At 45.0% G+C, this 12,489-nt stretch overlaps 1 protein-coding gene across 2 annotated transcripts in view; it reads right to left on the reverse strand.

Moving 5' to 3' along the window:
- The window catches only part of phip (pleckstrin homology domain interacting protein), a 129,321-nt gene that overhangs the window by 50,954 nt on the left and 65,878 nt on the right, over window positions 1-12,489 (reverse strand). For both annotated transcript variants that reach the window (XM_052514659.1, XM_052514658.1), the window contains exons 19-22: window positions 8,356-8,472; window positions 8,075-8,237; window positions 6,861-6,960; window positions 5,183-5,329 (exon numbers count right to left, since the gene is read on the reverse strand). In XM_052514659.1, the coding sequence (XP_052370619.1) occupies window positions 5,183-5,329; window positions 6,861-6,960; window positions 8,075-8,237; window positions 8,356-8,472 (527 nt within the window). The remainder of the gene's footprint in view (window positions 1-5,182; window positions 5,330-6,860; window positions 6,961-8,074; window positions 8,238-8,355; window positions 8,473-12,489) is intronic.

Genomic DNA, 12,489 nt, shown 5'->3' on the forward strand with positions numbered 1-12,489 from the left:
CCAAGAAACACCTTGATGAAAGCCCCCCAACCTACAGAAACACATTGATGAAAGCCCCCAACCTACAGAAACACCTTGATGAAAGCCCCCCCAACCTACAGAAACACCTTGATGAAAGCCCCCCAACCTATAGAAACACCTTGATGAAAGCCCCCCAACCTACAGAAACACCTTGATGAAAGCCCCCCAACCTACAGAAACACCTTGATGAAAGCCCCCCCAACCTACAGAAACACCTTGATGAAAGCCCCCCCAACCTACAGAAACACCTTGATGAAAGCCCCCAACCTATAGAAACACCTTGATGAAAGCCCCCAACCTACAGAAACACCTTGATGAAAGCCCCCAACCTATAGAAACACCTTGATGAAAGCCCCCAACCTATAGAAACACCTTGATGAAAGCCCCCAACCTACAGAAACACCTTGATGAAAGCCCCCCAACCTACAGAAACACCTTGATGAAAGCCCCCAACCTACAGAAACACCTTGATGAAAGCCCCCCAACCTACAGAAACACCTTGATGAAAGCCCCCAACCTACAGAAACACCTTGATGAAAGCCCCCCAACCTACAGAAACACCTTGATGAAAGCCCCTACCTATAGAAACACTAACCTTGATGAAAGCCCCTACCTATAGAAACACTAACCTTGATGAAACCCCCAACCTAAAGAAACACCTTGCTGAAAGCCCCCAACCTACAGAAACACTAACCTTGATGAAAGCCCCCAACCTACAGAAACACTAACCTTGATGAAAGCCCCCAACCTATAGAAACACCTTGATGAAAGCCCCCCAACCTATAGAAACACTAACCTTGATGAAAGCCCCCAACCTAAAGAAACACTAACCTTGATGAAAGCACCCAAACCTATAGAAACACACCTTGATGAAAGCCCCCAACCTATAGAAACACCTTGATGAAAGCCCCCAACCTATAGAAACACTAACATTGATGAAAGCCCCCAACCTATAGAAACACTAATTGATGAAAGCCCCCAACCTACAGAAACACCTTGATGGACCCAGTCAGGTCTCTAACAACAATATAATGAGTCATACCACAACCGGTGCTGGACCCAGTCAGGTCTCTAACAACAATATAATGAGTCACCTTGGTGAAAGACCCAGTCAGGTCTCTAACAACAATATAATGAGTCATACCACACGAAACTGGACCCAGTCAGGTCTCTAACAACAATATAAGAGTCAACACACGGTGCTGGACCCAGTCAGGTCTCTAACAAAATATAATGAGTCAAAGCACGGTGCTGGACCCAGTCAGGTCTCTAACAACAATATAATGAGTCATACCAACGGTGCTGGACCCAGTCAGGTCTCTAACAACAATATAATGAGTCATACCGAAACGGTGCTGGACCCAGTCAGGTCCTAACAACAATATAATGAGTCATACCACACGGTGCTGGACCCAGTCAGGTCTCTACCAACAATATAATGAGTCATAGCCCAACGGTGCTGGACCCAGTCAGGTCTCTAACAACAATATAATGAGTCATACCCACGGTGCTGGACCCAGTCAGGTCTCTAACAACAATATAATGAGTCATACCAAACAGCCTTATTCTAAAATTGATAAAATTGTTTTTTCCCCTCATCAATCTACACACAATAGCCCATAATAACATCACAATAGCCCATAATAACATCACAATAGCCCATAATAACATCACAATAGCCCATAATAACATCACAATAGCCCATAATGACATCACAATAGCCCATAATAACATCACAATAGCCCATAATAACATCACAATAGCCCATAATGACATCACAATAGCCCATAATAACATCACAATAGCCCATAATAACATCACAATAGCCCATAATAACATCACAATAGCCCATAATGACATCACAATAGCCCATAATAACATCACAATAGCCCATAATGACAGAGCAAAAACATGTTTTTAGAAATTTTAGCAAAAGTATTCCAAATAGAAGGAAATATCACCGTAAGTATTCAGACCCTTTAACTCTTTATGGAAGCACCTTAGGCAGTGATTACAGCCGCGAGTCTTCTTGTGCTTTTCTTTCAAAAACAAGGACATTTCTGTACATAAATATACTTATCCATTACAATTGATCCATTCAGCAGAAGCTCCCATCTAGAGTGAATCTAGTGCATTAATCTTAAGAGAGTCACGTATCACATAGTGCATTTGGAAAATATTCAGACCCCTTGAATTGTTCCAGTTTACAACCTTATTCTAAAATGTATGAATTTGTTTTTTCCCCCTCATCAATCTACACACAATAAGCCATCATTTTCTGCACATTTATAATTGTAAAATCACATTTACATAAGTATTCAGACCCTTTACTCTGTACTTTAATGAAGCACATTTGGCAGTGATTACAGCCTCAATAACATTTGGGTATGACGCTACAAGCTTGGCACACCTGTATTTGGGGATTTTCTCCCATTCTTCTCTGCAAATCCTCTCAAGCTCTGTCAGGTTAGATGAGTCTCGCTGCACAGCTACTTTCAGATATCTATAGAGATGTTAAATCGGGTTTAAGTCTGGGCTCTGGCTGGGCCACTCAAGGACATTCAGATTTGTCCTGAAGCCACTCCTGCATTGTCTTGGCTGTGTGCTTTGGGTCGTTGTCCTGTATGAAGGTGAACCTTCGTCCCGGTCTGAGGTCCTGAATACTCTAGAGCAGGTTTTCATCAAGGATCACACTCTACTTTGCTCTGTTCATCTTTTCCTTGATTTTGACTAGTCTCCCAGTCCCTGCCGCTGAAAAACATCCCCACAGCATGTTGCTGCCACCACCATGCTTCACCGTAGGGATAGTGCCAGGTTTCCTCCAGATGTGACGCTTGGCATTCAGGCCAAATAATTCAATCTTGGATTCATCAGACCAGAGAATCTTGTTTCTCATGGTCTGAGAGTCCTTTAGGTGCCTTTTGGTAAACTCCAAGCGGTCTGTCATGTGTCTTTTACTGAGGAGTAGCTTCTGTCTGGCCACTCTACCATAAAGGCCTGATTGGTGGAGTGCTGCAGAGATGGAAGAACCTTCCAGAAGGACAATCATCTCCACAGAGGAACTCTGGTGCTCTGTCTGAATGACCATTGGGTTCTTGGTCACCTCCCTGACCAAAGGTTCTTCTCCCACGATTGCTCAGTTTGGCCGGGCCGCCAGCCCTAGGAAGAGTCTCGGTGGTTCCAAACTTATTCCATTTAAGAAAAATGGAGGCCACTGTGTTCTTGGGGACCTTCAATGCTGCATACATTTCATGGTACCCTTCCCCAGATCTGTGCCTCAACACAATCCTGTCTCGGAGCTCTACGGACAATTCCTTCAAACTCATGGCTTGGTTGTTTGCTCTGACATGCACCGTCAACTGTAGGACCTTCTATAGACAGGTGTGTCCAATCTATTTGGGGAAAACCTAAAAATAAAAATGGGGAAAACCCCTGGAGAAAATGGAATTTGGGGGGAAAAAGTAAGTAGGGAAAAGGACCGAACAGATTGAAAAGGACCGAACAGATTGAAAAAGAGGCGACTAAAGTGTTGTCATCCTGCAGCACAGCATTGTGGGGGAAGTTGAAGTAAGGTCCATTATTGTCTAGGCACCCAAGAGGGAAAGAAGCTGGGCCATCCTAGAACTGTTTTAGAGTCATATAATACAGACACTTTTATCCAAAGCGAATGCATTCATGCTTGGGAATCGAGCCTTCTATCCTTTGTTGCAATGCTCCACCAAGATGTTATAAAAGCTTTGTGAAGCCTCAATTTAACATGATTTATAAAGCCTTTATTAAGCTGTGCTTATGCCACCCTTTATAAAGCACATGTTTCTATCATATTCAACCCTGTATAAAGCATGATATACGGTTATAGAGTATGTGTAACATGTGTAGTGTTTATGAAGGCTTTATGAGCTGCACTTCATTTAAAGATGGAACAGAAAAGGTCATAGTCCTAATTGGCCAATACCACAGATCGCTAGGTTCACAACAACAGACCTCTAGGTTCACAACAACAGGCCGTACCAATACCACAGACCTCTAGATTCACAACAACAGACCTCTAGGTTCACAACAACAGACCTCTAGGTTCACAACAACATACCTCTAGGTTCACAACAACAGACCTCTAGGTTCACAACAACAGACCTCTAGGTTCACAACAACAGACCTCTAGGTTCACAACAACAGGCCGTACCAATACCACAGACCTCTAGATTCACAACAACAGACCTCTAGGTTCACAACAACAGACCTCTAGGTTCACAACAACATACCTCTAGGTTCACAACAACAGACCTCTAGGTTCACAACAACAGACCTCTAGGTTCACAACAACATACCTCTAGGTTCACAACAACAGACCTCTAGGTTCACAACAACAGACCTCTAGGTTCACAACAACAGACCTCTAGGTTCACAATAACAGACCTCTAGGTTCACAATAACATACCTCTAGGTTCACAACAACATACCTCTAGGTTCACAACAACAGACCTCTAGGTTCACAACAACAAGCCGTACCAATACCACAGACCGCTAGGTTCACAACAACAGACCTCTAGGTTCACAACAACAGACCTCTAGGTTCACAACAACATACCTCTAGGTTCACAATAACAGACCTCTAGGTTCACAACAACAGACCTCTAGGTTCACAACAACATACCTCTAGGTTCACAACAACAGACCTCTAGGTTCACAACAACAGACCTCTAGGTTCACAACAACAGACCTCTAGGTTCATAACAACATACCTCTAGGTTCACAACAACAGACCTCTAGGTTCACAACAACAGGCCGTACCAATACCACAGACCTCTAGGTTCACAACAACAGACCTCTAGGTTCACAACAACAGACCTCTAGGTTCACAACAACAGACCTCTAGGTTCACAACAACAGACCTCTAGGTTCACAACAACAGGCCTCTAGGTTCACAACAACAGACCTCTAGGTTCACAACAACAGACCTCTAGGTTCACAACAACATACCTCTAGGTTCACAACAACAGACCTCTAGGTTCACAACAACATACCTCTAGGTTCACAACAACAGACCTCTAGGTTCACAACAACAGACCTCTAGGTTCACAACAACAGACCTCTAGGTTCACAACAACAGACCTCTAGGTTCACAACAACAGACCTCTAGGTTCACAACAACAGGCCGTACCTCTGAGATGCTGTTGTTGTCGTCATCATCAGCAATCTCAGCGCTGTGACGACTCGTCTCCTCCACAGCCGCACGCGTCTGGTAGCCATGGTTACCATGACTTCTCCTCCCCTCCTCCCCTCCTCCTACACAGTCTGGAGAGGATACCTGACAAAAGACAAAGAGAAAATAGGAACTTTAAGTATCTTGCTTGAGAGGTATGACTGATACCTTGCTCTCTCTGTGAAGGTGGGCAGTGAGTAATACCTTGCTCTCTCTGTGTAGGTGGACAGTGTGTAATACCTTGCTCTCTCTGTGTAGGTGGGCAGTGAGTAATACCTTGCTCTCTCTGTGTAGGTGGGCAGTGAGTAATACCTTGCTCTCTCTGTGAAGGTGGGCAGTGTGTAATACCTTGCTCTCTCTGTGTAGGTGGACAGTGAGTAATACCTTGCTCTCTCTGTGTAGGTGGGCAGTGAGTAATACCTTGCTCTCTCTGTGAAGGTGGGCAGTGAGTAATACCTTGCTCTCTCTGTGAAGGTGGGCAGTGTGTAATACCTTGCTCTCTCTGTGAAGGTGGGCAGTGAGTAATACCTTGCTCTCTCTGTGTAGGTGGGCAGTGAGTAATGCTCTCTCTGTGTAGGTGGGCAGTGTGTAATACCTCTCTCTGTGAAGGTGGGCAGTGAGTAATACCTTGCTCTCTCTGTGTAGGTGGGCAGTGAGTAATACCTTGCTCTCTCTGTGTAGGTGGGCTCTCTCTGTGAAGGTGGACAGTGATGCTCTCTCTGTGTAGGTGGGCAGTGAGTAATTCCTTGCTCTCTCTGTGTAGGTGGACAGTGTGTAATACCTTGCTCTCTCTGTGAAGGTGGGCAGTGTGTAATACCTTGCTCTCTCTGTGAAGGTGGGCAGTGTGTAATACCTTGCTCTCTCTGTGAAGGTGGGCAGTGTGTAATACCTTGCTCTCTCTGTGAAGGTGGGCAGTGAGTAATACCTTGCTCTCTCTGTGAAGGTGGACAGTGATGCTCTCTCTGTGTAGGTGGGCAGTGAGTAATTCCTTGCTCTCTCTGTGTAGGTGGACAGTGTGTAATACCTTGCTCTCTCTGTGAAGGTGGGCAGTGTGTAATACCTTGCTCTCTCTGTGAAGGTGGGCAGTGTGTAATACCTTGCTCTCTCTGTGAAGGTGGGCAGTGTGTAATACCTTGCTCTCTCTGTGTAGGTGGGCAGTGAGTAATACCTTGCTCTCTCTGTGAAGGTGGACAGTGAGTAATACCTTGCTCTCTCTGTGAAGGTGGACAGTGAGTAATACCTTGCTCTCTCTGTGTAGGTGGACAGTGAGTAATACCTTGCTCTCTCTGTGAAGGTGGACAGTGAGTAATACCTTGCTCTCTCTGTGAAGGTGGACAGTGAGTAATACCTTGCTCTCTCTGTGAAGGTGGACAGTGTGTAATACCTTGCTCTCTCTGTGTAGGTGGACAGTGAGTAATACCTTGCTCTCTCTGTGAAGGTGGACAGTGAGTAATACCTTGCTCTCTCTGTGAAGGTGGACAGTGAGTAATACCTTGCTCTCTCTGTGTAGGTGGGCAGTGAGTAATACCTTGCTCTCTCTGTGAAGGTGGACAGTGAGTAATACCTTGCTCTCTCTGTGAAGGTGGACAGTGAGTAATACCTTGCTCTCTCTGTGAAGGTGGACAGTGAGTAATACCTTGCTCTCTCTGTGTAGGTGGGCAGTGTGTCTCCTCCCCTCTGATCTGTAGACACTGATCTCCTCCTCTCCTTTAGCCTCCCTCCAGTTTAGCTGTTTCCTACACACACACACACACACACACACACACACACACACACACACACACACACACACACACACACACACACACACACACACACACACACACACACACACACACACACACACACTTTTGAGGACCAGGTCTCTGTGTACGTTTAGGTGTGTTTTTGATTTGATTTGACTATCATTATTTGACTCCTTTTTCCCCCCAATCCAACTGGTCGGTACAGTCTCATCGCTGCAACTCCCGTACGGACTCGGGAGAGGCGAAGGTCGAGAGCCGCGTGTCCTCAGAAACACGACCCAACCAAGCCGCGCTGCTTCTTGAGACAACGGCCACTTAACCCGGAGAGCCAGCCGCACCAATGTGTCGGAGGAAACACCGTACAGCTGGCGACCGTGTCAGCGTGCACTGCGCCCGGCCATCGCTAGTGCGCGATGGGACAAGAACATCCCTGCCAGCCAAACCCTCCCCTAACCCGGACGACAGTGCGCCGCCCCATGGGTCTCCCGTTCGCAGCCAGCTGCGACAGAGCCTGGAATCAAACCCAGAATCTCTAGTTGCACAGCTAGCACTGCGATGGAGTGCCTTAGACCACTGTGTCACTCGTCCCCCAGCTCAGGGACCAGTACCCTCCTGCTCCATGCTACCAGGTCTGTATTGTGTTTGTTACCTGAGCTCAGCGTCCCCCAGCTCAGGGACCAGTACCCTCCCGCTACATGCTACCAGGTCTGTATTGTGTTTGTTACCTGAGCTCAGCGTCCCCCAGCTCAGGGACCAGTACCCTCCTACTACATGCAACCAGGTCTGTATTGTGTTTGTTACCTGAGCTCAGCGTCCCCCAGCTCAGGGACCAGTACCCTCCTGCTCCATGCTACCAGGTCTGTATTGTGTTTGTTACCTGAGCTCAGCGTCCCCCAGCTCAGGGACCAGTACCCTCCTGCTCCATGCTACCAGGTCTGTATTGTGTTTGTTGCCTGAGCTCAGCGTCCCCCAGCTCAGGGACCAGTACCCTCCTGCTCCATGCTACCAGGTCTGTATTGTGTTTGTTACCTGAGCTCAGCGTCCCCCAGCTCAGGGACCAGTACCCTCCTACTACATGCTACCAGGTCTGTATTGTGTTTGTTACCTGAGCTCAGCGTCCCCCAGCTCAGGGACCAGTACCCTCCTGCTCCATGCTACCAGGTCTGTCTCTGTGGCCATCTGGCTCCGGGGGGCATTGCTGTGCATCTGTCTCACCCCCTCGATCTGACCACTGCGACGCAGACCCACGTTGGGGGGGGAGTGAACCTCTGGGAGGGGGGTACGGTTAGCACCAAAGGTATCCAATTTTAGCCCTGTGTAGAAGCAACTGGGTGTAAAGTCTTGACTAAAATAATGAACTGTCTCGGCTAGCCCTGGTATGTTTACCTCTGTTGTGTGTGTCGGTAGACAGTCTCTGGTCCTGCTCCTGTTGAAGTCTGTGAATCATGTTGTCTAGAGGAGAGGCTCCTTCAACAGCCTGTTCACTGACCACCTGGTTCAGGCCTGACACAGAGAGAGAGAAAGAGAGAGAGAGAGAGAGAGAGAGAGAGAGAGAGAGAGAGAGAAAGACAGAGAGGGAGAGACAGAGAGAGACACAGAGAGAGAGACACACAGAGAAAGAGACACAGAGAGAGACACAGAGAAAGAGAGAGACACACAGAAAGAGAGAGAGAAAGAGAGAGAGAGAGAGAGAGAGAGAGAGAGAGAGAGAGACAGAGAGAGAGAGAAAAAAAGAGAGAGAGAAAAAGAGACACAGAGAGAGAAAAAGAGACACAGAGAGAGAGAGAGAGAGAGACAGAGAGGAGAGAGAGAGAGAGAGAGAAAAAAAGAGAGAGAGAGAAAAAGAGACACAGAGAGAGAGAGAGAGAGAGAGAGAGAGAGAGAGAGAGAGAGAGAGAGAGAGAGAGAGAGAGAGAGAGAGAGAGAGAGAGAGAGAGAGAGAGAGAGAGAGAGAGAGAGAGAGAGAGAGAGAGAGAGAGAGAGAGAAACAGAGAGAGAAACAGAGAAACAGAGACACAGAGACACAGAGAGACATGTTTAATATATACAGTGGGGTCCATAATTATTGATAAAATAAACATTCAAATACTGAGCTATATTGCTCCAAAACATGTGGAAATTATATTAGACTAATGCAAATGCATTATAGAGATTTTGTATAACAAGTAATCAAAATGATTGACACCTGTTTTCAATACCTTTCAATACCTCACCTTGAGGGAACGACACTGAGCCTTTTTATAAAATGTTTTATGAGTTGGAGAACACATTGGGAGGGATCTTAGACCATTCCTCTATACAGACTCCTTCCAGATCCTTGATATCCTTTGTCTGTGCTTATGGGCTGATCTTTTCATTTCAAATCACAGGTTTTCAATGACTCAAATCAAATCACGTTTTATTAAATGGAACACTAGTCACTTTAATAATGTTTATATATGTCACATGTCTTATATGAATATGCTGCATACTGTATGCTACACTATCTATTCTTTACCATGTTCTTTACCACCTTGTGTGTACTAGGTTTTGTTGTGGAATTAGTTAGACGTTACCTCGCTACACTCGCAATAACATCTGCTAACCATGTGACCAATATCATCTGCTAACCATGTGACCAATAACATCTGCTAACCATGTGACCAATAACATCTGCTCACCATGTGACCATTAACATCTGCTAACCATGTGACCAATAACATCTGCTCACCATGTGACCAATATCATCTGCTAACCATGTGACCAATAACATCTGCTAACCATGTGACCATTAACATCTGCTAACCATGTGACCAATATCATCTGCTAACCATGTGACCAATAACATCTGCTAACCATGTGACCAATATCATCTGCTAACCATGTGACCAATAACATCTGCTCACCATGTGACCAATAACATCTGCTAACCATGTGACCAATAACCATCTGCTAACCATGTGACCAATAACCATCTACTAACCATGTGACCAATATCATCTGCTAACCATGTGACCAATAACATCTGCTAACCATGTGACCAATACCATCTGCTAACCATGTGACCAATAACATCTACTAACCATGTGACCAATACACATCTGCTAACCATGTGACCATTAACATCTGCTAACCATGTGACCAATATCATCTGCTAACCATGTGACCAATAACATCTGCTAACCATGTGACCAATATCATCTGCTAACCATGTGACCAATAACATCTGCTCACCATGTGACCAATAACATCTGCTAACCATGTGACCAATAACCATCTGCTAACCATGTGACCAATAACCATCTACTAACCATGTGACCAATATCATCTGCTAACCATGTGACCAATAACATCTGCTAACCATGTGACCAATACCATCTGCTAACCATGTGACCAATAACATCTACTAACCATGTGACCAATACACATCTGCTAACCATGTGACCAATAACATCTGCTAACCATGTGACCAATACACATCTGCTAACCATGTGACCAATAACATCTGCTAACCATGTGACCAATAACATCTGCTAACCATGTGACCAATACACATCTGCTAACCATGTGACCAATAACATCTGCTAACCATGTGACCAATACACATCTGCTGACCATGTGACCAATAACATCTGCTAACCATGTGCATGTGACCAATAACATCTGCTAACCATGTGACCAATAACATCTACTAACCATGTGACCAATACACATCTGCTAACCATGTGACCAGTAACATCTGCTAACCATGTGACCAATACACATCTGCTAACCATGTGACCAATAACATCTGCTAACCATGTGACCAATAACATCTGCTAACCATGTGACCAATACACATCTGCTAACCATGTGACCAATAACATCTGCTGACCATGTGACCAATAAACATCTGCTAACCATGTGACCAATAACCATCTGCTAACCATGTGACCAATACACATCTGCTAACCATGTGCATGTGACCAATAACATCTGCTAACCATGTGACCAATAAACATCTGATTTGATCACTGAGTACCACTCCTCATATGTTCAAGCATAATGGTGGCTGCATCATGTTATGGGTATGCCGGCAAGGACTAGGGAGTTTCTTACGATAAAAATAAACAGAATAGAGCTAAGCAAAGGCAAAATCCTAGAGGAAAACCTGGTTCAGACTGCTTTCCACCAGACACTGAGAGACGAATTCACCTTTCAGCAGGACAATAAGCTAAAACACAAGGCCACATCTACACTGGGAGATGAATTCACCTTTCAGCAGGACAATAACCTAGAACACATCTACACTGGGAGAGGAATTCACCTTTCAGCAGGACAATAACCTACAACACATCTACACTGGGAGATGAATTCACCTTTCAACAGGACAATAAGCTAAAACACAAGGCCAAACCTACACTGGGAGATGAGGTGGCAGCGTAGCCTAGTGGTTAGAGTGTTGGACTAGTAACCGGAAGGTTGCGAGTTCAAACCCCCGAGCTGACAAGGTACAAGTCTGTCGTTCTGCCCCTGAACAGGCAGTTAACCTACTGTTCCTAGGCCATCATTGAAAATAAGAATATGTTCTTAACTGACTTGCCTGGTTAAATAAAGGTCAAATTAAAAATAATAAATTAAAATTCACCTTTCAGCAGGACAATAAGCTAAAACACAAGGCCAAATATACACTGTAGTTGCTTACCAACAAAACATGGAAAAAGTCAAGGGGTGTGAATACTTTCTGAAGACAATGTATACAAGGAGTACCAAGTCAATGTGCAGGGGTACGAGGTAGCTAATTAAAGTAACTTGTAGGTAGGGGTAAAGAGACTAGACAATCAGGATAGATAATAAACAATGTATGTTGTTGTCACGCCCTGACCTTAGAGATCCTTTATTCTCTATCTTGGTTAGGTCGGGGTGTGACTAGGGTGGGCATTCTAGTTTTGGTATTTCTATGTTGGCCTGGTATGGTTCCCAATCAGATGCAGCTGTCTATCGTTGTCTCTGATTGGGGATCATATTTAGGCAGCCTTTTTTCCCACCTGTTTGTTGTGGGATCTTGTTTTTTGGTAAGTTGCCTGTGAGCACGCCATTAGTTTCACGTTTCGTTTGTTCTGTATTGTTTTGGTGAGGTGCATTTATTAAACATGTGGAACACATGCGCCTTGGTCATCGTTTATTCCAGCGATCGTAACAGCTGTTTTGTAATTCTCGTAGAAATATTTCAGATGTTTATTTCATGGGATTTGTTCTTTCATCAATCTTTTGGATTGAAAAGAATTAGAATTTAAAAACACATAAGGATGAGATAGTGAAGAAGCTGAGATTTAAAGTAGGCTTCTATTATAGCCATACACTGAGTGGATTAAAACATTAAGAACACCTTCCTAATATTGAGTTGCATCCCTTTTCCCCTCAGAACCACTTCGGTTCATCAGGTCATGGACTCTACGAGGTGTTGAAAGCGCTCCCACAGGGATGCTGGCCCATGTTGACTCCGATACTTCCCAGAGTTGTGTTAAGTTGGCTGGATGTCCTTTGGATGGTGGACCATTC

The sequence above is a fragment of the Oncorhynchus keta genome, unplaced genomic scaffold (genome assembly GCF_023373465.1).
Source record: "Oncorhynchus keta strain PuntledgeMale-10-30-2019 unplaced genomic scaffold, Oket_V2 Un_scaffold_187_pilon_pilon, whole genome shotgun sequence".
Lineage (NCBI taxonomy): Eukaryota > Metazoa > Chordata > Actinopteri > Salmoniformes > Salmonidae > Oncorhynchus > Oncorhynchus keta.